The sequence below is a fragment of the Mobula hypostoma genome, chromosome 17, assembly GCF_963921235.1.
Source record: "Mobula hypostoma chromosome 17, sMobHyp1.1, whole genome shotgun sequence".
In the NCBI taxonomy this organism is placed as follows: Eukaryota; Metazoa; Chordata; class Chondrichthyes; order Myliobatiformes; family Myliobatidae; genus Mobula; species Mobula hypostoma.
In genome coordinates, this window is record NC_086113.1 from 23,655,133 (window position 1) to 23,682,574 (window position 27,442).

Sequence of the window (27,442 nt, forward strand, 5' to 3'; positions counted from 1 at the left end):
TGGTTCCAGATGATTGGTGGCAGGAAACATGACCCTACCATTTAAGAAAGGCGGTGATGTGTGGGTGGGGTTGTTAGATAAGAGAGAGAACTACTAATCTGTTCCGATGAATGTCAACTGTTGCACTTTCATAGATGCTGTCCAACCTGTTGAATTTTCCTAGTATTTACTGTTTTAATACAAATGTCAGGGAAATACTGGCACTAGTAATAAAGAACATAATAACAGAAGGAGCTAGTAGAATTGAGCAGAATCAGAATGGATTTATCAGAAGGAGATAATGTTTGACTAACCCATGGAATTCCCTGTGGATGCAACTGATACAATAGATTGGGGGGGGGGAATAGTGCATGTGGTGTATCTAAACTTTCAGAATGCATTTGATTAGTTTGGATTTGAAGGTTATAGGAGCTGGAATTATGGGCAATATACTGACAAGGATTGAGAATTGGTCGATTGACAGAAAACAAAGAGCAGGAATAAAAACATCTCCATAATGTTGGCAGACTATGACCTGTGCAGTATTGCAGGCATCATTAATTGGGCCCCTCCTATTCCCAAAATGCAACAATGATTTGAATGAGGGACAAACTGAATGATTGAGCAAGCACATTGTAGAATAGAATATCATGTACAAGATTGTTGGTGTACAAAAAGAAAAGCAGAGTATGTTTTTTTTTAATGGTGAGGGATTGGTTGAACATCAGAATAAGTTCTGATATTAATACTCTTCTATAAAAGTCACTACAAGCTGACACATGGCTACACCAAGCAGTTAGGAAAGTAAATGACATGTTCAACTTTATTAAGAGAAAGGAAGTCTTACATAAGGCCTTGGTGAAACTCCACATCGAGTTTTATGTATAGTTTTTCTATCCCGTTGGGCTGTAGAAGTCAGCCATTGCATTAATTGAAAACAGAGATCAATAAATTCTGGATATGAAGGGGACCCATTCATACAAGGATACTGTTGGAAAACGATGCTGAGGTAGAAGGTAACCCATGAACTTTTCGAATGGTGAAGCTAGCTTAAAGGGAAAGTTGGTCTACTCCTCTTTCTAATTGTTATGTTAATAACACTGGATTTCCCCTCAAGAATGAATCAAGAAGTAAGTTTGACACCAAAGAGACTAAAGGCTGAATTATACTTGTGTGTCAAATGGACGCTGTAACCTACGCAAGTGGCCTACGCATGTTGTGAGCATTTATACTTGTGCGTTGGTGTGTCTGCGTCACTCTGCAATTCGGGCACATCGCGCATGCGCACACACCTGCCCATGAAAGGCTTCGTGGTCATGGTAGTCTTCCTCAGGGTAAACAAGTTTAAAGCGAGCGTCTTTTCTCGTGAAAGTGAAATGTGCCCTCCATAATTTCGGAGGTTTGTAAAGCTTTATGGAAAGCATTGCAGCCAGAGTTTCTTCCCTGCCCTTCAGTCGCCCAGTGGGAAGCTATTGTAGCATAGGAGGAAATGCGATGCTACCAAGCGGAACAATCACAGTTGTTGTGGTCTGCGTTGCCGTGACGCGTAGTTACATTTTGGGAGAGGTGCACATCAGGCTACGGCATAGGGGTCCACGTAGGCTCTGCGTAAAGTTCACGGCGACGCCGTAGGTACGGCGTCGAGTTGACACAGAAGTATAAATCAGCCTTAAAGTAAACAACTCATACTGTTGCACTCATTAAGTCCAGCCCCCTATTCCAATCCTACTGTGACCCTCCTCAGCTTCTGATATCATTCCCATGGAACTCTATGATAGATAATGCTGAGACATATAAAGATATATCTGATTGGATCACCTAAAAGTTTGGTCAGTGAGGTAGGATTAAAGAAATGAGAAAGGGAGATGCAGAAATGTTGAGGGAATAAAACTATAGGGTTTTGGTGTTTGTCTGATGAAAGCAAAACCACTAGCTTTGAAAGGATTTTATCTTGGGAATATCAAGAGAATAGAATGGAGGAATGTAGGTATCTGAGAGGGTTAGAGGGAAAAAAATTATTATAGAGCAATCGACAAAATGCTAGAGTCTGACCTTCAGCATTTTGTGTGTTGCTGTGGATTTCCAGCATCTGCAGAGTCTCTTGTATTTATGAGTTGATTACAGAAATAGGGCTGAAGGTTAAGACCATGAAAATATTGACTACAGGACTGAGAATTTTACAACTGAGCTGTTGCATGACCTGGAGCCAGTGAATACCAGCAGCGGCAGTAAACTGAGTAACTTGGCTTTGAATGATTAGGATACAGAAAACCGATTTTTGTTGATCACAAGTTTACATCAGCTGGAATAAGGATAATACTGCCCGAGAGATCTATTTGACACACTATCCATTTCCCCCCTCCCTTTTTGATAAAGTGTATATTTCCAAGTATCTTCCTACGAGCCCTGTCAACTTTACTGCCCTCACATTATAACTAGGACATGGAAGAAGTACCTGTTCTTAATGCCACAAATTGGGTTCAAAGTTCAAAAGATAAAAGTAAATTTATTATCAAAGTATGTATACATTATACATTGAAATTCATCTCCTTACAGGCAGCCACAAAACAAAGAAACCCTAAAAGAACCTATTAAAAAAACGATTATCAACACCAAGGTGAAGAGAGAGAAAAAAAAATTGTGCAAGCAATAAAAGTAAGCAAATAGCTTCAGAATTGGCGATTTATGAAAGACGCAAAGACAGACAACGCAGCCGGAGCAGGCAACAGCTACAGTTCATTACAAAGCCGAGTAAACGCTGCAAGGCGCAGACGTGAACCCGGCATCACTTCAGCCGGCATTGCAGTTCAGCGTAGAGCTGAGGAAACTTTGCGGATCAGCGAGCAAAACCGGCCGTCGCCTCGCCTCCGGTCGCGACACCCTGACCTTTTCTCCTAGATGACCTCTTTAAACAAAGGGTATCATCCGCAAGAAGGGTTAAATGAAATAAACCAGAAATTTCACAAAGATATCCCTCCGTAACAGTCATAGATGATTGCACTACGTTTGTAACAAATCCATGTAAGTGCAGCAAGGAAGTCGCTCAATGTTATATCTCACATCTCCATTTTTGCAGAGGCGTGAAAAAGGGAAATATTATACCGACTGATTTATGTCCAGCCTTCTCATCATAACCAGTGGACAGATAATCAGAGAACACATGATGAAGTATAATGAGCAACCTAATCTATATTCACAAGAGACTCTGCAGATGCTGGAAACCGTGAGCAACACACACAAAGTGCTGGATGAACTCAGAAGGTCATACAGCATCCATGGAGGGGAATAAACAGTTGATATTTCAGGCCAAGATTCTTCATCAGGAGTAGGACAGAAGGGGCCGAGCCAGAATAAGAAGGTTTTGGGGGTGGGGGGGAGGCACGGAGCATTAGGGAACTGAACAAGCTGGAAGGTGATGGGTGAGACCAGGTGCGGAGGAAAGTTGGGTGAGAGGGAAGGGATGTTTTATAGGAAACAGGGTTTTTTGGGGGGCTTTCTTTGCTATTGCTTGGTTGGTGGGTGTTGGGTGCTGATGCTTCTTGCTAGAACAAGTGTGGGGAGAGGGAAGGTTGATGCTTTGCTGCATTGGAGGCTTTGGGGGTTCTAACATTTTTTTGTCATGCATTCTTTAGGGCTTTCATCTGTTTCGTGAAGGTTTGTGAAGAGTAAGAATTTCAGTTGTATACTGTATACATTCACTGTTATTAAATTGAACCATTGAACAAGGAAATAACGGGCGGAACAAGTAAAGTGCTGAATAAGGAGGAATCTAGTAAGAGAGGGCGGTGTACCACGAAATAAAAGACAGAAGGAGGGGAACCACAGGGAACTGATGGGCAGGTCATGAAGATGGGAAGAGAAGAGAAGGGGTGAGATGGTAAACAGAATGGGGGAAAGGAAAAGAAGGGAGCCAGAAGTGGTAAAAAAGGGAGGGGGGTGTACCCTGACACATACTGTTGTTCAAACTCCATTGCCAAAACTGATAATTGTGCCTGACATATCCATTTTGAAAATACTTTCTGGACTAAAGATATCAAAGCATAGGAGCAAAAGGCAAGCGTGTAGATTTAAATCATAAGTCACTGGTGGGAGCTATAGGCTAGAGGAGCTAAATGGTGTCAGGAAGGTGTGGATCATGGCAATTTCATTCTCCCCACCTCCTATCCAATAATCATGCATCATGTGTGGGATGTGCCTGCTTACGTTCTTGTATAACATGCACTTAATGAGTCCTTTGAGAAGCAGTCACATTTAATTTTAACGCATTCCCTTGTGTATTTTATTACATAACTTCTTAGAATGGCTGCAGATTAAATCTTTTTTATCACAATAACTGCTGACAAGTATGTCAGTGGAAAATCAAAAGAATTAATAGTATGTAGGATTACCAAACAAACCAAAGCAAATCTTCCTTGTTGAATGAAATTTCAAAATATTTCTTAAATCTATGTCTTGGGGAATGTTGTTTGTGTTCTAACCATTCTTTCTATGAAATGATACACGCAACTGAAAAGCTCGAAATCTGGGAGAGTGCTCAGTGAAGTGGAAATCATAGCAAAGCGACTAGATAGCAGAAAGATGGAGACAACTATCACATCGATGGTAATCCTGATTAGATAAATAGATTTACAGTTAAATGTAAGGTTTGCATTTGCAAATTGCTGCAGGGTCTGGAGATTACCAAAGGAGGTGATTGCTGATTAAGTACGAATTGGAATTTTGATGATGTTTAACAGAATTAGAGAGGCTTGAAAGTAACCCTTCTTATATTAATTTTCCTGTCACCAGATACTTATTTCACTTCCACTACATATCCGGGTATAAAAGGTGGTTTGGTTCTGACTAACTTTAGGTTATAAGAGGTCATGTTCAAATAACTCTGATCTAGACATAAGACCATAAGTCATAGGAGCTGAATTACACCATTCGACCCATTGAGTCTACTCCGCCACTAAATCATGGTTGAGTTATTATCCCTCTCAACCCCGTTCTCCTGCCTTCTCTCCATAACCTTTGACACCCTTACGAATGAAGAACCTACCAAACTCTGCTTTAAATATACCCACAACTTGGCCTTCACATTCATTTGTGGTAATGAATTCCACAGATTCACTCCCCTTTGGCTAAAGAAATAGATAGTTAGTCATTTTTGCAACAACTACTGGAATTAAAAATTCTGATTTTAAATGCCTTAGCTTTGAAACTACTTATGCCAACATTGGCAAGTAACCACTTAATCCATTCGTGTTATATCTGTCAGTGATTATGAAGACCCAATTAACTCAATCAAAGGGACTTATCCTGTTTTGAAACAGAAAAGAGCAAACCATCATGGCAAAGCAAAGTACAGATACATAGACAACTTTCTAAGTCGACTTTGTGTTGCTTACCTTGCCGACGTATTGTGGCTCTGACCCAGTGTATTCCTCCAGTAAAAAGAACTGATTCCACATCCAGCCTCGTTTAGAGCGGTGCAGCATGGCGAACTTGCTACCCGAAGATTCCTCTGGTATGCCATCCTGCATCACTTCAGTAGTCCTTTCTGATAGAGGACTCGGCTGGCTGGGCTCGGGAAGGCAGATCCAGAGCAACATTAGCAGCCAGCAGCAGCTCGATGTCGCCATTCTTCTCCCTGCGTTGAAGACTGCAGAATCTAACTGGGTGGGTTGGCTGGGCTCCAGGTATCTGTCACCAGGCGGTGTTCCTCCAACTAACCTTTTTGCTCCATTGCTAAACGGCAAGATCCTCAATCAATTTTCAAACGCTTAGTTTCAGACAATTTCTAAAGGGAAAGAAAAGAAATAGAATTGACTTTCAAACAAGTTCTTGGATTTTTTAAAATTACAAATATAAAATGCAGCATAAATCACTGTTACTTTATTAAAATTGTTCGTCTCTTCTCACTGATAATTGTATTTTAGTATAGCTATGATTCTCCATCGCTGAATCAGAAAGTTGTAACTTTAAATCCACAGAGCAACAGATAATCAAAAGCTAGGCTGAAGAGGAGGGCTTCCACTGACTGATGTCCGACATTTCAGTACTAATCCAAGTCCTTAACTGGTCCCTCCCTGGCACTGTTAAAACAGATGATTTCGGTTTGTGGAAATTGGACACCTACACATGGGTAGCTGCATTTCCAACATCTCAATAGTGACCACATTTTAAAAGTGCTTCATATGCTGTAATTGTAAATCCTGAAAGGGATGAGAAAGGTGAGATAGAAGCGTAATTTTTTTCCCATGTTTGAAAACCCCAAGCCTCACTATTTGCCCACCAAGCCACTGTCCTCAGATAACGACAAAAAGTATGCACCATTTCAAATCACCTTCATTGTGAATTTTGAATTTGCGGTCATTTTTCAGTGCTTTGTGCATCAGTGATGGCAAAGCTACTGTCCAAGGGTCAAGAACCAACTTTGTTCACTATATACGGTACATTTACATGTATTAGGAATTTGCAGTTGTGCGTTGGCTTGACATGTAATAAAAACAGGAACATACAACAATAAGAATAAAGAATTGTATAAAAGTAAAGTTAAGAGGTTAAAGGTACAGATATGGATTAAAAGTGTTTAAAAATACATGAATACCAGCGTTATTTACAATGTAAACAGCATTACATCAAGTGCCCATAGGGGGTTGTCTCTGAGAAATGAATTTTGCTGCTGGAGCCAGCAGCCAATATCTTCTGGCCATTGCTCTTTGCTCTAAATTGGAGGTGAGGCACGTCTTGAACTACTCCAGCCCTGGTTTTGAAAGTACTCTCAGAATACGGTTAGTCGAAAAGTTCCAAGATTAGATGCAGTGACCAATAAGAAAGGTCAATATATTTCCCATTCACAATGACTAATTCCTTTGCACCTGCTGTCATCATCTGATAGATATTGCTCTTCTGGGAAGTGCTGCTAAACAGATATGATTTAGCTTCTCCAAATGCTGGTCAGCCGACATAAACAAAACACTGACGGCTCTGTGCAGGTTGGGTAACGTTTCGCTGAACCACTTCAAACCTGACTGTGAAAAGTTCTTATAGTACACTAAATGTCAAGTGAAATAGTTGTAATTTTTTCACACTTATCACATTTTATGAGGTTTTCCCAGAATGGGACACATAGGCAACAACTCACACTGCTGTCATATTGGGATACTGGGTTCGTGTAATGAAAGCTGCTTTGCTGTTTGGGAAGTAGCGAGATCGCAACACTAAACTGTGCTTGCTCCTTACTTTCATTTGCAAAATGAGTAAATGCCATTTTCAGGTACTATCCCTTTATGTCCCTTTCTCTCCTTCAGTAAAAAAAAACAAGTAACCCATCTCTGAAACGTTATTAACACTCACACAGCAGCAGTTATTCTATATGTTTGGCACCTCTTTTGTCCAAAGAAATTCAATGCAACACTAGGCCACAGACTTTTCTGTGTAAAGTAGCTAGATGCAAACAGATGAAAAGGAAAAGGACAAAAGAGAATTTAGAATTGTTTAAAATCAATGAGCTTACATTTGAGAAAAAGACCAGGCAGTTTTTTTCTGTCTCAGAGGATTGTGAGTCTTTAGAACTCTCTTCATCTAGGAACAGTGAGGTGGTTGAGCTAGGTGGTAGAGGCAGATGAATCAGTGTCATAAACAGGACATTTGGCCCATCAGGTTCTGCCCCAATCATCAAGCACCTGGTTTAACACTAATCCCAATTTAACTCATTTTATTCATGCAACATTCCCATCGATTCCACCACCCCCCCCCCACCCCACCACCACCACTACTGGATTTCTCCATTCATCTACACTATAGGGACAGTTTACAGATCTAAATCAATTTACCTCCATCACACATGTCTTTGGAATAGGAAGGAAACCAGAGCACCAGAACAAGCCCACACAAAGACCGTGCAGACACCACAAATACTCTAGGGTAACTGGAGCTGTGTGGCATCAACTCTATTGGCTCTGCCGCTAAGATACCCCAGTCCTTGAATATCTTGAAGACAGAGGTAGATTGATACTTGGTAAGTGAAAGAATAAGTGGTTACCAAGGATAAACCAGAACGTGGTTACAATCATATCGGTCAAGACCTTGTTAAGTGCTGAGGAAGCTGGAGCAAACAAATAACCTACTCCTCCTACAATCAGAATTAGGCTTATTTGTCACAAAATTTGATTTGCAACAGTAGTACAGTGCAATACATGAATATACTATAAATTGCAATAAGAAATATGTATAAAATTAAATGAAATAAGTAGTGCTTAATATGTACATATGATTAAATATGTTCACATGTAAAACATGTTAAATACTTCAAAGCCTTTTCTTTATCCCTGAAAAATGGAGAAAGGATGCAGAATTCTAACTAATATGAATATATGGGACTAATTTGTTTCTACTTGATAATGAAGTTTAATTTTAATTTCCATGCGAAACAATTTTAAGGCTGCAATAGAAGTAAAGGGCATGTTACATTATTTGCTGTCATGTACTTAGCTGAAGATATCAACTACTATAAAAGAAAGTTCATTAAATGGTCTTTGTGGTCAGCCTCTGGAAAATGCAGAGCAATGCATTATATTAAAACATTAATGTGCAATCATTAATGCTTTCTCAACAGCTTTAACTCTCAAGAGGAAGGGGTGAAGTGAAAGAGATGAGCATGTACAAATTCTCGGTGAACAGACATTAAAGGCAAACAGAAGAAGCAATGAACGATTTGACTCAATATACATAAAGATTTGAATAGTTTCTGTAGTTGGCCCAAATCAGTTTTACCCTTGAGCTTTCAGACTGAATAACCTACACCAATCATTTTGAAGTCAAACAGGACACAATCAACTGAAGCTTTGTAAATATGTATAATTTTCCATTCCCATTTCTTTCCCTGAAAAGTCAAAGCTTCTAATCCTGAGTGAAGAGATGTGCTTGTCATTATTTTTTTTTTAAATCACCAAGTACATTGTTGGAAAACTGAGTGCATTTGAACAAAGGTGACAGGTACAAAATAATCTGCAAATTTCTCCCGAGAATTACTGTATTGTGACTTCGAAATATCTCACCATCTCTTTGTTATTGCTGGCAATAAATTCTTGTACCTCTTCCTAACTGTACTATTAGGTCAACAGTTCAAGAAGATTGCTTATCACCACCTTCTTTTATACATTGTATAATATTTTTTAAAAAGTTATTTTACATATATTTTGTCACTTAAGTTGCTCTGTCAGGACATAGAAATGTTACTCTACATGGCTGATATCTGATCCAACCAAATAGCATGAAACTGTCAGTATATTCCATGCATTTTGTATGTCATCTATCCCTGACAGATTATTTACTTTGATTCCACTTATCCTAGATTTATTTCATTCCTGAGAATTTAAAAAAATTGTCTTCCAAAACTAATATCCAAAAATATGTGTTCTCAGGCTGTGTAAGATTAAAATGTTCAGCAGGTCAGATGCAAGAAAAAAAAGTTTACAATTCTAGTCATGTCAGAGTTTTCATTGGAATGATTCTTCTGAATATTAAAGTTCTTCGCTCCATAGATGCATCCAAATGCATGACATATTTCCAGTCTTTTCTGTTTTTTTTTTAATACTCCCTTTGCTCTTTAATTCTTGGAATCTGTTTGCATGAAATGAAAAGTACCAGGAAAAAAAAAACAGAATTACGGTGCACTGTTCAGGATCCTAGGTTATCCCTAAACGCTTTGCAGCCAATAAAGATCTTTTCAGGTTACCACCGAAATGCGGAACATAAGAAACAGGAAAAGTTGGCCTTTCAGCCCTTGTGTTTCTGTGGCATTCCATAAGCCCTCGGCAGTTCACCTCACACCATGTTCTTACACTCCTCCTATATCCTTTGATTTTTTTTAGTACTCAACAATTCTATCAGTCCCTGCTGAATGCACTCAACAACGAAGTCACCACAGCCTTGTTGGAAAGATGACTTCAAAGATTCACCAACCTGTGAATAAAAACATTTCTTCTTCATTCTAAATGACTAACCTATTCTTTTTTAAGGCTATGGAATCTGGTTCTACACCAAGGGAAGCATCAACTCACCATCCATCCTGTCAAGCCTCAAAAGTATTGAACACTTTAGTGATTTTACCTCTGATTCTTCCAATATGTAGGACTCTCCTGATGTCACATCTGAGATAGATTGAGGGGTCATTCTATACAAAAAGTAACACTTAAAATTTCATCTAGAAAGATGATACTTCCGAAACTGGGACACTTCTTTTTCCCTTGTTAGAGAGAGAGAGAGAGAGCCTGTGGTATGTCGAATTACTGGGTGAACGAGTAGTCTTTGTGGTACTGCAAGTCTGCGTCTTTATTGATGCTTTGCTGCACGCTTGAGTGCTCGGTGGAAAGTGCAGATGCTTTTTTTTGCAGGTGAGGGAGGGGGTGATTGTTGCTTTGCTGCTGCTTACACGTGGCGGGGGGGAGCTGGGACAGGCTTTGGGTTTCTAACGTTTAACTGCCAATCATTCTTCTGTTTTCATGCATCGTTGCAAAGAAAAAGAATTTTAGGATGTATATTGTATACATTTCTCTGACATTAAAAGTACCTTTGAAACCTTTGAAAAACATCAAATTTAATAAGATCTTCAGAACATCAACCTCTATGCAACTTCTACCCCAATGCCATAGTGCTTGATTTTCTCAGTATCCAAAAATGTATCAAACTCTGTCTTGAAACTGAGTCAGTTGCTTAAGACTTTGAAAGATTCAATATCACCAAATGAAGAAATTTCTCTCAGTTCTGTTCTGAATGGCTAATCCTTAATTTTAAGATAACAATTCGTAGTTCTAAATGCCACAATTGCTGGAGATATTCCTTTTTACCTGCCCTGTAAAAGTTTGCATGTTTGAATAGATTCAAACATCTACTCAAACTCTTTCTTCTAAATCAATAATGCATAGCTCCGTGTACTTAAACTCTTCTTGGAGAAGAATCCCCACGTCCAAGGAAAATGTCTAGAAAATCTTTCATGTATTCCTCTGTCACAAATGTTCAAAGTACATATGTGTCACCTCCACGAGATACAACCCTGAGATTCATTTTCTTGCAGGCATACTCAATAAATCCATAATAGAATAATAACCATAATAGAATCAATGAAAAACCGCAACTTCAGTGTTCTACCAGCGTACAAAAGACGACAGACTGTGCAAATACAAAGAGAAATAATAATAATAATAATAATAATATAAATAAATAAACAAATAAATAAATAAATAAATAAATAAGCAAAAATTATCAAGAACAGACATAAAGAGTCCTTGAAAGTGAGTCCATAGGTTGTGGGAACATTTCACTGATGGGGGAAATAAAATTAAGCGACATTACCCCATTTGTTCAAGGGCCTGATGGTTGAGGGGTATGTTTTCTTTAGCAGTATATCAGACCTATACATAGCATTCCTAATGTAGTCTCACCAGGGTCCTGCAAAATTGCTGGAAGGTGACCTTACTCTTGTTCTTATTTCCACTTGCAATAAAGGCCCGCACACTGCTTCTCATTATAATTGCTCAATACTGCATACCTACACATTAACTTTCAGTCATTCATGAAGGAGGACACATGGGTCTCTTTGAAAATCAACAACTTTCAATCTCTCAGCATGATAAAATGCTCCACTTTTCTGCCAAAGTGGATGGCCTTACATTTTTTCCACAAGACAGTCCAAGTTTACCCTGGAGATTTATGAAGTACTTGCATGCAAGCAAAACAGAACAGTGTAGTAAGAGTTTACAGAATGTGTGTGTCTATGCTTTCCTAGCCATTGTTTTGTCATTTCTTTTCCTTTTATCTTTCACACCAAATGGTAATAGGGAAAAACTACACTTGTGTCACAAAGCAAATTAATATTGTCACAGAAACCATCAGGTATGTCCAAGATTTGATCTTTGCCAGCTCTCTGACTACACAGAGTCACACAGCATAGAAACTCATCAAGTCTACACAACACAGCCAGCATTCATCTACATCACTCTTGCTTTATCCTCAACACATTTTGATCAATGTTCCCCTAGTTTCTACTCACCTCCACACCAGGGGCAATTTACAGTGGTTAATTAACCGACCAATGTGCACATCTTTGGGATGGGGGAGAAATCCAAGCAACAGAAGAAAGCTCACAGGAAGAATGTGAAGACCCTGAGCAGACAGCACTCAAGGTCAGAACTGAACCCAGGTCAATAGAACTGTGATGTTGCAAATCTACCAGCTGTACCACCCCATTTCAATTTAATAAGTCCAGGTGCCAAATCACATGTTTACAATTCATTTAAAGTTATCCTTATGAAGACATCCAATGCTAAGTTTTAACCATGCTAGTATTCCCCTGTGAGCAATACTTTGAATACATGGTAGGGCAATATTTAAAAGCAGTTGAAATACAACTCCAATTAAAATCAATGCTTCCTGCCCATACTTCCTTCTTAGAGAACTGCTTTATCACAGGCACTGTACCAGCAAGATCATATGATCAGAAGTTGATTATTCAATACAATTATCTTGATATTTCTCAGAAATATACCTCACACCATCCCATATCCCTTTATCTCACCAGTACGCAAAATTTTATTGATATGAGTCAGGAGCATATTCAATGACTGACCTTCCACAACACCATGGGATAGAGAATTTCAAAAGGATTCAGAACCATTAAGGTAAAAATAATTCTCCATCTTTTAGTCCTATAAATAGTTGTGTTGCTATTCTGACAATATAACCTTCATTTAACCTTCATTCCAGACTCCACGGGAGAAACATCCTCAAAATTTTACCTTCTAAGGTCCATTTAGAATTTCATTTGTACTCTCCTGGCATTTGTCTAAATTCCCTGAAAGGAAAGCCTCTGCTCAATCCATTAGTGTAGTGGCCTTATATATTATGTGATTAGTATGCTCCTATGTTCATCCATCAGATGGAGGTACCTTATGCTATTCTGGGCAAATCCATCAGCTGTTGAGTGATTCTAATAGAAAGATAGCCCTTTGAAGCATTTTCCTTGATTTTTATATGATATGCATGAAATAAATCTTTTGCAAGAAAGGCTTAGCTTTACTTTCAAGTTCATATCTTCATTTTCCATGCATCCAAAAGCAGGCAGCGTGCTGTTTACATCATTTCTTTTGGTAACAGGAATGACATAGCGTCCTCAAAACAAATGCAGCAAAGGTTTCACAAACCCTGTCCTCAAACTACAAGAGCTGAGATATCAGTGTGAGACGAAGCTTCAGACTGTTTGTATCTCTCTGCCTTGACCAGGACTGCTTGCTTCACAAATATGCTGCTGTCTCTTTTTGTCTGCTTTAACAAAATCTTCCATAACATTGAAAACTTCCATTCAAAAGGAAAAAAAGACAGCACCAATTTAACCTTCCTAAAGAATAATACATTAGTTATCATTTATTTATCAGTACTGAGCAATCAGGGCACTTGGTAAAGCATTGAAATGGCCAGGTTGCTTTATTCCCTGCTGTGGAACTTCCAAAAAGAGGTCAGTATATTCTAACACATGTCCCTTTCACATTAAATTGCTCTAATAAGACCATTAATGAAAGGCTATAACCTGTAGAAAGCTAGGTTCAGTTTGACTTGATATCGTTAGGATTTCAGAATAACTGATGGATAGTGGGCAGCTAGCTCAGCAACACCATCGTAGCAGCATTGATTCTCATATATTGAGATGCATCAGTGGGCATTTCTGATCTCAGTTATTTTATTATTACGTGGTTTTATTTATGAACATTCTCAGCTTTCAACAGACAATTAAGGTACGTTTCTTCTTAAACTTCACTTGAATTGAAGGCAATGTTAAAATTTAGGAATAGCATTCAACTTCTACTACTGTTTTAGTTAATTTGCCACGTCTGTAATTAGGCAGTCATCACTAGAAATGGCAAATCTATCTGATCTGCTGCCTTCACATCACATGGCACTTAAATAATGTATAAAATATGGGATTATGTATCTTGCAGCAGTCCATTTAAGGCTTGCAATTTACCTTCTGATTTACCCATTCTTGCAGCTCATAGAATGGACAGAACTGATAATCACTGTCAGAAATCCTTAAACGGAGAAGTGCAGAGAAATCCTTAGGCAAATCAGCTCTTAATTTAGACAGTGCTTTAGCATCTATCCTTACCTTATCCAACTTTGTTTTGTAACTATAACCCACTTTCATTTGTCACCGAATGTTTACTGGAGATATTACTTTGTGAGCAATTATCACATCAGGAATATACTATCTGAAACTGAATTACCCAAAGAAAACAGCGATGCTAAGATTCAAAACAGAACATTGATAAAGTTTCACAATTTGCTCTTCTTATAGCTCAACTCTTCAGAATGACAAACCTCTTAAAGTTAACATTAATTAACAGTTTAAATAAACTGTGAAACCAAAAAATAATAGATTGCAAGATTAATAAAACACTTACAGTGCACCATTAAACAAACTTTATTACAAGCATCTTGAAATCAGCAAGTTGAAACAAACCCAAAAGCAATACCTAGGCAACTCCAATAACAGAGAGTCAAGTGTCACTATTAATAAGCCTATCCTGGGAATTAATAACTAAGTGGTCTGCAATTTTCTAACTTCTCACACATTGCAAAAGCTGGCTGATTGATAACCTTGCAACCTGAATGATGTCTGTGTACACAGAACAAGCTGAATCTGAAGACAAATCTTATCTTCATCAATATGAACCTTGCCACCATCACAAAAGATGGGGCTGGTATTCAAAGCAGGATCTATTGATTGAGGCAGGATCCTACATGTACTTCATGAAATATTTAGCAAAATTGAGACCTTATTAAATGTTGGCATGACATTGTGGGGACAGAATTTCTGCCAGCCCAGCCAAGTCCTCCATCCAAATCACATTTTTCAGCATGTCAAATGATAAATTTCTGGTGAAACAAATACAAGTCGAGAATACCCAGTGGTATTTGAAAGGATAATAAACTAGCATCCAGCTCAGGGGCATAAATATAGTGAACTATGAAGACATTATCAATAACCAAAGCTATGTAATGACTCCAAGCACGTTATTTTCCTTTCCACAGTTGGTGCCTGATCGGTTGAATAATTTTTACATTATCTTTTGCCTCAGATTTCCAACAACTTGTTTCCATATTTTTCAGTTCCAACACAAATGTTTATTTCTCTCCCCTTCTCTCTAAATGCTCTCATTCATCTATTAACCGGATGGCTACAAAAACATCCTGTCACCAGGACAACCTTGACCTTCACCTTATCACAAAAGTGTTCCTTGGTTCTTTCCAACACCTCCCCTCCTCCTGCAACTGCAATACACACTTGTTTTTCCTTTTTCCTTTGCACCAAGCATTCATTGGCATTGACCATTAATTCTGTTTCTCCCTCCACAGACGCTGACTGACGCCCTGCAAATTTTGCTTTCATTACTTTTTGTTTACAGTAATTGTTTAATTTATCTAAATCTTTTAGCCATTTCTTTTTTATTTAACCATCTTTTTTATTAGAGATCTTATTTATTTTATTAAAGAATTTAGGCATCTCCTTTAAAATCTGCAGTCAATAGAATCTCCTCACTTCCTGTGCCTTATGTATGTACAATACCACAGAATAATCAGAATCAACATCACTGGATTGCATTTGTATAGTGCTTCAGCTGAATGCTCCGGTGAAATCTTCAGTCAGAAAACTAATGTTAGCAAAAGCTGAAGGAACGAGTTCTTCCTCGCAAGCTCCATTGGTAAAGCTGCTCCACTGCCTTGCATTGTGGGCACTAAGCACTTGACAGTAGAACACCATGTGCCCAGTCACATGGGCAAGGCTTTCTGGTCTCAGTACTCAATGTATTGTGCACATCCCAGAAAGTTATTCTATCTCATGAAAGGGATTGGTGGATGGGCAAATGATGAGTATTTGGGATTGGCCCTTGCTCCTAACCTCAACTGTTTCAGCTCCACAAACACAGCGAAATTTAGCTTCTGACCTCACTGTGCATTTTGATCAAGTAGGTTGCCTTTGTGCTATTTATCTCTTGTCTCAAGATGGACTCTTGTCCTCATGGTCTACTTTATTATGATCTGGAAACTTATCATAAACTTCAGTGCACTTTCTCTGCAGCTGTTACTCCATAACCGTTAGTTTGATTTTGTACTACCACAATGCACTGTATGGACAGTATAGAGACCAGCCATGTCACTGTACCTCGGGACATGTACCAATAATTAACCAATTCCAAATCTTCCCAATCTATAATTCAATGGACCTTCTGGAGAAAAAAAAAAGTTACTCTTTGATGTAGTCCTCTTTGTACCGCTTCCGCGTCACTGAGAACGTATTAGTGACTGAAAAAAAATTTTCAAAAATTACCTTAAAGCAATAAATTTGACTGTTAATTTTGCATTGAAAGAACTAGCTGATTCAACCACAGGGGGGAGCCAGACTCCGTTTAAAGACACCCTTTATCAATGCAATGTAGCATCAACATCGTTTCGCCTTTAGGAGAGCATGAACACTTTTTGCTTCAAATGTTTAAACTAAAAGTGGAAATGAAACAGAAATCGTGATGTCTCTCAAGTGTAAGTTTGTGCAAAATGCTAAACACTTTATGCCAAACTGCTAATAACTCCGATCTTTCCCAGTTTATATTATTTGACCTTGGGGTGGGGGACGTGATGGAGCATAGGGTCAGGTGTGACTCACACGTCTGCATTGGCTTTTAAATCCAATCAGGTTTGCTAGAGTACAACCCAGATCAAAATTTGGGGTTTCTCTTACAAGTGCTTTTATTTTGTTACAAACTTCAGAAGATTTATTTTGGTAGAGTTGCTTTCTCACTTCACACTTGAAATTTTAATTCACGCTGCACGGCTCAGATTGCCGGAGAATATCCCGAATTATTCCTGAAAATATGTTCCCGTCACTGAACTGAATGCTGAGCCGTGGCAACAGATGTTCCTGAAACATCAGGGCACGCACTGGCATTGTGAACCTCAGGCAAAACCTCTCTCTGGATACCAATAAATTGTTTCCTTCTCTTTTATTCGCTCCTCTTATACTCGTTCCTAGAGATTGCTGATGAAGGATCTCGACCCGAGCATCCCTCTGCAGATACTGCCTGACCCGTTGACTTCCTCGAACAGTTTTTTTTTGCTCCATTAAAACGGGCCTTTGCTGTCACACGCATCTCCTTCCCGCCTTGTCACGTTACACCACTGAATAAAGACTACCCAAAACTATGAATCTCAATATGGTCATGAATCATGGCGCTTTACTGGCCAATCTGCCGTCACTGTACTAAGATATAAACAACCCAAAGGGTTTCTGTTAACTGACTGGCAAACACTGCAATATATATATCTTTGAAGGCAATGGATAAGAGCTATACTTGATAAAGTGAAGAACTTTTGTTCTGATAAGGTTTATGAACGTCTGAACAAGACTTTGCATTGTTTTGTTTATGACAAATTAGAAGCGGTTGGATCTCCGGATTTCCCGCGTTGGCTAAGAATGAGAGAGGGTTGAATACCGGCGCACCGGAGCAGAGTCAGGCGAGCCACAGTTTACAGTTGCCTTGCTTCTGCCCTCCACGATATAAAGATACTTTTAAATCTCTATATTTTCTCAGCACCACCGTGACGTGTGTGCGGAGAGGGGGCAGTGTTTTTTTTTTGTTTGCACTCCGTTGTAGTTGTCATTTGCTTTCATAATCCGGCTGTGTGGGTGAAGGGTGTTCCAAGAGGCAAACTGCCGCTTCGCTCTTTCCAGACAGAAGCTTAGCTGGCTGATTAGCATCCTGTCAATTTCAATCCCGAACCAAAGCCTCCAAGGTGATGTCAGTGAGCAATTGAAACAAGTCGCATTTGGAAACGGATGGAGAAAATGTTTATAGTCACGCACATATTAATAGGAACAAAGGCACGGCAGAAAGGAGGAGAGATGGGGCAAGAGTGTCTAGGTTAAGATTAAAATAAAAGATGCGTGTTTTTAAGACTCGCTCCCAACGACCATGGTTTTGATCAGGAAAGACTAGTACTGTGCACTTTGAAGTCAATGCAAAACTAAATTGGGAGCCTGAGTTGATTTTGCAAATAAAATTAGCTGGATATTATCGGGTTGGCAACAGTTGGGTTTTATCCAGCTCTCGGTCTCTTCCAGGGCGGAGTACTTCCTCACCCCACCGCCCCCGCCCCCACCCCCCGCACACCAAACTTCCAATTCTCACCGGGACAAGGCTGACGTCCTAATGATTTCACACGGCGGACGCAGGACATTCGTGTCAATGCCATCTCTTTGTTTGTCTCACTTCCCTGCTTTTACAGCATAGCACTTCGCAGGAGTTGAGGGTTTAACTGGGCAGACTTCCATGCGGAGAGACTAACTGTCCACATGCATTCCCCTGGAAATGGAGGCAACCCATATTGCGAAGACATACTGGGCTGGCGAGTTAATTCATAATAGACCTGTCTCTCCCCGAGCCGCTCGGCGGAGAGTGGGAAGTGTAGCGAGGACCGATGGGATAACCTGCCTCAGAGGAGTCCATACCTTTCATCTATATTCCACTCCCTGCTGTTCATTGCGCGCTGCCGCACTAGCTGGGAGGGCTGTGCCCTGGTATTGGCAGGGAGGCTAGAGGAAGGGAATGGTAATAGAGAAGGCAAGGGGTTAATGAGGGTACGGACCGAAAAGACACTATCCATGCCGAATGCTTGGAACAGATAGGATCAGGAGTTCAATAACACTCTCCCCTACCTAAATTGGCCAGGCTAGATCCAAACGGACGAAAACTGCACTGCCAACTCGCCTGCTTTCCTTTGCCTTTCATTGAAACTCTGGGCAATTGTATTATGGCACTGCGGCGCTGTCATGCTAATATTGTGTCGCTCCGCATTGATCGAACCTTGAAAGAAGTCCCCAGCCGTTTATACCATTCGTCTAGTTTCACAGAGAACGCTTACCCTTTTCAAAGGATGTTTATTGGTAGATGAAATGGAGCAAGATGAATGCCATCTGGTCATTTTCCTTGTGATTAATTTCCTTTATGGTTGAGTTGGGGTGAGGCTGGACACTAGTGGCTAAATAAATCCCTCTGACGATTCCTCAATTGTTGAAGAATGGGAATGGGAATGTTCAATGACTAAGCATTTGGGAATATTAGGATTGATGGGGAAAAGCTAACGGGATAGCTGGGAATTGAGGACTTGTATGGCTCTCAGTAGAAATGGGGGTCCTAATGTCTTGGAATACTTAATACACTAATGCTGCAGCCACCAGGCAATACACCAACGAACTCCACAACAAAAGCTAACTTAATCACTTACCGTTTAAGGGGATAAGGAATCAAGAAGGGACAATTGACCTGCAGCCAATCCTATTTTTAATGCAACCAGCAAGGTAATGTAGACCCTAACAACTACCACCACCGAAACTGTTGGGAACCGTTTGTATTTTCCTATATATGCTAGCTGACCTGTGGAGTTAATTCACCATCTGATGTTACCTTGCCGCACATAAAAAAAGGAATACTGCGAACGTGATTATCACACAGAGCCCCATTCACATGTTCATACATTTCAAATAAAACTTTTCATTTGATTCCAGTTTGCTATGTTAAACTTCAATAACCTCCATAAATTACACCAAAGATATTAGGCAGCTTCTTAGTACTGTAAACGCCCTTTTCGATTTGAAAACTGAAGTAGGTAGCAAGTACTTCATTTCAGTTTGTGTTTAGATAATATTAATTAGAAACACGTCAGGTCAGTCAGCTTTAATTACAATACGAAAATGTCTTTCTCAAAAAGAAAGTATACAGTTAAATACTACAGATGCTAGCGATCTGAAACAAAAACAGAAAAAAAAGCTTTCAGTACTAAATGGGGGAGGAAGTTCTGAACGGAGAGGACAATTAGCCTGAACTACTCACCAGCTTCAAATGGATCTTGGCTCAATTTTGTTTTTCTCCCTTTCCCAGCAAATCACTTTTTCTCTTCATCCTCCCTGGTTAGTAGACAAGTTTCCTTTCCAACTTCAACTAAGTGTCTTGCATGGTAGCCACTATAAGATTCTGAACTGAACTTAAAACTGTCTGCCTAAAATTGTAATTTCTCCAGTCGATTGCTGCAAGCAAAGGCAAATGCCCAACTGATCCACAATTTTCAATAAATAGCAGCTCAATAATCATTAATATCAACCTTCGTAAGATCAGTATTATTTTGTCAGGACTCTTTCAATTACTGTACCTATAGCAAGGCTTGCAGATTAGAATTGCTGCTTCCATTAGAGCTGTCAGAATAGTATGCAGTCCAAAATTCTGTTCGTTGAAGCAAGTTTAAGTTATGATACTTTCATGTCTCCATTAGTGCCGGGATCAGAATGTTTCCTTCAAAAGTCCAGAGACTTAGGCAAATATTAAATCTTTCCAACCGATAAGAGTAAAAGGAAGACAATGTTATTCCCCAAAAAGGTTTTTGATTTTTTGCCAAAAAGGCACCTTCACACCTAATGTGATTTTATACAGACATACTTATGTAAAGTCCATATGCATTTTGTCAAAAATCCTTTACACACTGTGTTAAAATAAAAATGCAGTAACATAAGGATAAATGTGATTGGTATGGTCACCATGATGTATTTCTAATGCTAAAGGTGTCTATATGACTTTTAAAGTTGCTTTGAATATATTACATAAACTCTTCTCAATTCATGGTTCTGAGTGTAAAATTGACTCTTGTATCTTATGAGTCTAGCAGTGCATAGTTAATCTCATAGAATCGTTTTCCCCCTTTTTCCATGACATATGAGGGAGCCTTTTCAATGTCATGTCAACAGTGAGCTGTAAATCACCCCGTTTGCCCAGAATGGAAACCAATGAGTTTACAGGGGCAGTAGTAATGAAGTTGCTGCTTTCTCTCTATATATCTAAAATCCATTGCAATATAACACAGAAATTACATTCAAAAGTGCTCACATATACAATACAATAAAATCAAATGCATCCAATATAATAACAGACAAATCTTAATCAAAACACTTTAAAAACACGATGCCATATAATGTGTAGGGGTAAAGCATCTCAGGCATATCAATACTTGCACAAAATGAAATTTAGTTTTGCTGATCATTTAATATAAATTAAATTATTGCACCATTAGTTCAACAAGGAGTAAATCATACGGAAGAAAATAAATATACATCGCCAGCCAATTCCTTCCAGTGTTTCATACACTGCTGCCCAGATTGAGACTTCATGAAGACTCAAGGCAACAAGTCAAAATCTCTGCCAGACTTCCCGAGCAGTATCAGCACCAGACGCATATTGGAGGCCTAATTTGTCAGGAAGATTCCCAAGTGTACCATAATTTTAAAACAAACCCTCACTAGATAATTATAAATTTAAACATGCTTACATGAAATATTTGACAATGCGTTTCTAGATTTACTGTCGAACAAAGATCTCGCAGGCGAATTATTGCATTACTGGAAGCATGACTTGGCCTTCGCAATCCCATGGCTGTAGTATCAACCCGGATCTAAGCACCTGCCGTTTAGCGTCTGTGACTTGTGCGCCTAACCTTCTTCAATCACTCCCAGTCTCAGCGGGGAAGGAGGAAGAGCGACTTGTTTAGATAATGGGAATTGCATTATTGTCGTACACATCAATCTTGATTTATTTAATCTATCAAGTCTCGTCTGAGCTATAATTAAGCGTCTGTTTTTCAGAGTCCATACAACGCAGACACAAAAGAGTCAGAAGGATTCATTTAAACAACCAAGAGCCTTAAAAAAAGTTCGAAATTACTTTATCGATAATCAGTGCTCTCAAAGTCGATGGACGGAATGGGGCTAAATAGATCAACAGAACCATGGTTAAAAAAATAAAACATGGATTCAATCTATCTCAACCGTCAAAGCTCGAACCTCAGATATTAAAAAGTTAATTTTGGGCGAGGAACCCTGATAGTTAAGCGTCTGTGAAGGGATGCAAGGAAGCAAAGAAGTGTGTGTGTGTGTATGTGTATGTGTATGTATGTGTGTGTGTGTGTGTGTGTGTGTGTGTTGGGCGGTGCGATTTTTGTCACACTTTTGGAATCGAGCTGAAACGACAGCAGAGCGCAGCACGGGAGGTTTGTGAGAATGTTTCTGTAGTTGGGGTACCGGAGCTCATCACGCAGCGGCAGAATGGGTTAAAACACTTGCAGTGTGTTTACACTGTGGGCTCATTTTATATTATTCAAATTGCGCCTTAGAACTAAACATCGTTCCACTCCCAACCAACGACTGAAATTAGCGCGGCTGATTTAGAAAGCCCTAGACGCTTGAAACATCCTAATCTTTTCCTCACGGAGACTGTAGATATTTGTCACTTTTTTCCCCCAAATAAGGTTGCATTTATTACACCGAGGAACGTAGAGCGCTCAGCCCCTTAACAAACACACATCATGTCAGGTTCACCAACAACCGATGCACGAGAGTAGCACTGAATACACACACTTATCCCTTGTACAAATCTTAAAGCCCTCTACTTAGTGCGCCCCGTTTATTCCCGTATCATAATCCTGTTGAGGAATTTATCTTTTTCCATTGGATGAATAAATGCAGTACAATGGACTTCTCTTTTAAAGAGCTGGTAAGGGTAAAATGGGCCGAATGGCCTTATCCTGAGCAACCGTTCTGCAAATACCTCGGGGGAATTTGGCCACTCTGCGGTCGCAGGGCGAACCAAGGGCATACGGTCTCCAGAGGGTTAACTCGCTGGCAAGTTAAATCAAGCCTGTTAGTGACTCTCTCCCCTGGGGCTTGACATTCACTGGGATTTCCGACCAGTACTTGGGTTACTTACAGTACCTGACAGCCCAGCCAAATCGCAAGACGACACCCGCCTGTGGTTTCTAGCGCGACAGAAGCAGGCGAGCTCAAACTTCGGTGAAAATATAAAGGGTTTTAGCGTTCAGAAAAAAAAACAATTACAGAAAGTAAACCGGTTTTGTCGGGGGCGCGGGGTGGCGTGCCTGCATAATACACGAGAACCAGTCTTTCTGTAAACCGTTAGTGAGGAAGTGGACAGACACGCACCCTCACAAAATATTGGATATCCTGTATAATACAACACTGCATATATTATACACTGCGTACACACAGCACACACACGGGCACCTGTACACTCAATGATGTGTTGCACGCGAGTGCACCTGTACACCGAATGGGTTAAAACTGCTCAGTGGTAAATATTGAGAGGCGGTGTGGGAAGTGATGAAGCCAGCAGTTGGCTCCGACAAAGCCGGTCCATGCTAAACTCTGCTCATTTCGGGGTCGGGTCTATAGCGGGGGTAACTCAGGTTACGTTTTATCTTCCATCTTCATTGCATGCTGTTCTCCAATTGCAGGGTTGACCTTGGGCAGAGACATAGACACCGAAGTGGCAGCCACCCCTCCCACAACATCATCACCCCCCCCACCCAGTCTTCTGTCTCTAGCCCACCGCGCCTTTCGCCCTGCTTTGCCTCAGTACCAGCATCCCGCCGATTCCTTTTATTTTGGTGTGTCTAGTCTGTGTGTATAGTGGGGAGGGAGGGGGTGCAATTTAGCAGACTCGAACACCCACTCCCCTCAATAACACGGAGCTTACTGAGAGATGTTACAACGCTGTCGGCCCACGCCCCTCGCCACAAGGTGCAGAGAATTAACACAAACTACTGTATTAAAGTTGAGCCGGAACACGCACAAACCACACGCATTTCTCGCTTCCACTTGGCGCCGCACAATCGAGCCACTTTGGAGCAAGACAAAATTGCTCAGCTAACTCTAGCCCCGCTCCCCTGAATCCTGTCCCCGCCGACAAGTGTTCCCATGCGAGCCTCCCCTGCATTTGAGAGCTGCCCGAGGCAGCTGGAGTGAAGGCACATTCAAGATACATAGCGCAACAGCCGCGGCAAACACGGGCGCTGTTTTCACACGGCGACAAACGATGGAGAGGGGGCAAAAACAAAATGCCCTCCGGGTGATCTTTGTTAACCAGCAGACAACATTCAACAGAAAGCGCTGCCTCGATGCCAGAGTGAAAGCACTTACCTCTAACGCGCATTGCCCATCAGGTAGGTTGATGTGGCTGGCGAGAGTACCGCTAAAGTAAGGCGCCGCTGTTCAGCGCTGCGGTTGCTTTTAGGATGTTGAGATAGCAAGGCTGACTTCTTGTTCTGTCTAGTTCAGGCATCTGGTCGTAGCATCACTCCTTTATTTGGCACTTGGAAGCAGCGACCCGCAGCCGAGAGAGATAGAGAGAGAGAGAGAGAGGGAGGGAGAGGTGGTGGAGTGGGGGGGGGGGGTAGATTCTCTCTGCCCGTCAGCTTGCTGATTGGTGACCATTCGGTTCTCTGATTATTATTAATAATAACATCCGCCTGAAGGACTGACAAGGCTGTATGCTTGCTGTGCAGTCTGCGCTCTGCACGGACGAGGGGGCAGTGGGAATCCTGTGTCTTTCAGGGCTGAGGAATTTGCAAGTGAATTCAGTGGGAGTGTTACAGTGAAGAGCTCTCTGTTCTAAGAGCCTCCCTCTGCGTCCTCCCCCACCCCTCCAAGACACACATACACACACACATGCATACACAGTGATGGATTGAACTCCCCCCTTTTGAAGTCTGAAGCAATTGCATTCTTCCTTGGCCCCATCCCCCGCTACTTTCTAATCAGCGTTCTTTCATGAATTGCCGATAATAAACGGCGAAGCTGCCCACGAATTGTAAATCATTTTCAGATCAGGCATCTTCGCCCCACTCAGATGAAGTGATCTTTGCTTCTCCCACTTACTCCGAATCCGACCAGAACCCGGCAGACTGTTGATCAAAGCACGGACCCAACAACAGCTGGAATTTGCAGCATGCACTTGCAGTATGTGTATTCTTTTTATTCATGTGGGGCAAATCTAATATGCAAAAACACACAGAATAAGGGAATAACATTTAAATGGGAAAACATTCAATTATTTTGGGAATATGTTATTTCTTTATTCATAGAAATCTGTGGCTAAAGAACTAATATATTCATAGAATCTTACCAAGAAAATAGTTTTGCACTAAATGACTTATTTCAATTGCCTGGCATATAAATATTTAGCTGTAAAGTAATCCTGCGCAACATGCTTCTAGTGGTTAACCCTCTGTGGAACCAAATGCCTTTTTCTCTCTGTATCTGAATGAATCCCCTGCGTTTTCTGAATTTCCACTTTTAATTCCCAGGACACTTCATGTCAGGAGACTCTAAATCTAACTGATGCTCCAAGGGCATGCTTTCTTGGAACAACTGCCTTGCTTTTCAAAGGCTGCTGGATATTTTCATGATTTTTCTGTAAGCCTCAATATTTGTTTGTGCCATTGAATGCTCGAGATTGGAGAATGAGGGGAGATTTGACAGAGGTACACAGAATTATTAGAGGTGTAGATAAGGTAAATGCAAGCAGTCTTTTTCAATTGAGGTTGGGTAAGACTAGAACTAGAGGTCCAAGGTTAAGGGTGAAGGGTAAAATGTTTAAGGGGAACATGAGGGGAAACATTTTCACTCAGGGTTGGGGAGTATGTGGAATAAGCTGCCAGTGGAAGTGATGGATTCAAGTGCAATTTCAACGCTTAAGAGTAATTTGGGTAAGTCCATGGATGGGAGGGGTATCGAGGACTATGGTCCAGGTGCATGTCGATTGGACTAGGCAGATTAAGAGTTTGTCATAGGCTAGATGGGCCGAAGGGTGAGCATCTGTGCTGCAGTGCTGTACGGTTCTATGACATTTTACTTTCCTGGCTAGAATTCACAGAAAGGAATAGGCAAGAGCCAACATCAGTGAAAGAGAGGGGAAAAACAGAACAACACGCACAAAATGCTTGCTGGAGGAATTCAGCAGGTCAGGCAGCATCCATGAAAATGAATAAACACTCGACATTTCAGGCTGAGGCCCCTCATCAGGACTGGAAAGCAAGGAGGAAGATGCCGGAATAAAAAGGTGGGGGAAGGGAATTAGGACGATTTAGAAGGCGATAGGTGAAGCCAGGTGTTGTGGGAAAGTAAAGGGCTGGAGAAGAAGGAATCTGATGGGAGAGGAGAGCGGGCCATGGGAGAAAAGGAAGAAAGAGGGACAGGAGGGGTAAGTGATAGACAGGTGTAGAGAAGAGATGGGAGGCCAGAGGGAAGGGGGAAGGGAAAAGAAAAAATTTACCAGAAAGAGAAATCGATGTTCATGCTATCAGGTTTGAAGCTATCCTAATGGTATATGAGGTCTTGCTCCTCCAGTTTGTTCTGAACATGTTTTTTTTTGGGAAAAATCAGACTGTTGGTTGATACAGAAGTTGTTACGATGCTTCCACAAATGCTCTCAGTGGAAGAGCTAACTTTAGCATGAAAAAATGGAACTAATTGAAAGGTCACTCTGCTTAATAGCACATGCAGCATTATACTGGTGCTAGATGATTGGCACAGTTCACAGCACTTAAGAGAATATTCCTATTAGCTGAATGGCTGATGATAATCCAAAACCATTCTGCAGTATTTAATTGGAGTCACTTCTGTTATTAAACTCTTACGTTTTAAGCTGCAGTTTCATTGGACGGACCCCCTCCCTGAGATATTCTTCCATTAGGAACGGCCCGCCTACTTCTATCCACTGCAAGGCAATTCCACTTCGCAGCATCTGCCTGGATTTTCAAAATGTGTAATAGGCAAGTAACTTTAGAATGGAGCCTGTACTTTACTGATATCTCCTGAAGAGAGACTGGACCAAAATAGAAATGAATAATGCAGTGGGTGGGCTGGGGAATGAGGGATCCATTTACTCACATGCCAACACACACCATGGCTAACTTCAACCTCAAGCCATCCACACTCAGTGGCCACGTTATTAGCTACCTCCTGCACTAAATAAAGTAGCCACTGAGTGTAAGATCGTGGTAGTCTGCTGCTGTAGACCATCCACTTCAAGGTTCAATGTGTTGTGTGTTCATAGTTGCTCTTTTGCGCACCACTGTCATAATGCGTGGTTATTTGAGTTAGTGTCACCTTCCTGGCAGCTTGAACCAGTCTGGTCATTCTCCACCGACCTCTCTCATTAGCAAGGCATTTTCATCCACAGAACTGCCACTCATTTTTATTTTTGTTTTTTGGACCGTTCTCTGTAAGCTCTAGAGACTGCTATGTATGAAAATCCCAGGAGATCAGCAGTTTCTGAGATACTCAAACCACCCATATGGTAGTAACAGTCATTCCATAGTCAAAGTCACTTAGAGCACATTTCTTCCGCATTCTGATGTTTGGTCTGAACAACAACTGAACCTCTGGACCATGTCTGCATGCTTTTATGAATTGACTTGCTGCCACATGATTGGCTATTTAGATATTTGCATTAATGAACAGGTATACAGGTGGATCTAATAAAGTGCATGTGTTGATGGTACCAATGGAGATGAGATTACTGCTTTGGTG

General features: G+C 40.6%; 1 protein-coding gene across 5 annotated transcripts in view; it reads right to left on the reverse strand.

Moving 5' to 3' along the window:
- LOC134357899 (cadherin-6-like) overlaps positions 1–24,463 on the reverse strand; it is a 197,442-nt gene extending 172,979 nt beyond the window's left edge. Inside the window, exons 1-2 of one of the 5 annotated variants that reach the window (XM_063069659.1) lie at positions 24,050–24,463; positions 5,370–5,761 (exon numbers count right to left, since the gene is read on the reverse strand). In XM_063069659.1, the coding sequence (XP_062925729.1) occupies positions 5,370–5,603 (234 nt within the window). In that variant the 5' untranslated portion in view covers positions 5,604–5,761; positions 24,050–24,463. Of the gene's footprint in view, positions 1–5,369; positions 5,762–18,203; positions 18,422–19,904; positions 19,960–21,387; positions 21,469–22,825; positions 22,864–24,049 lie in introns of those variants that run through there. The other 4 variants (XM_063069662.1, XM_063069660.1, XM_063069663.1 and 1 more) reach the window with 4 other exon arrangements.
- Positions 24,464–27,442: the final 2,979 nt, after the last annotated feature.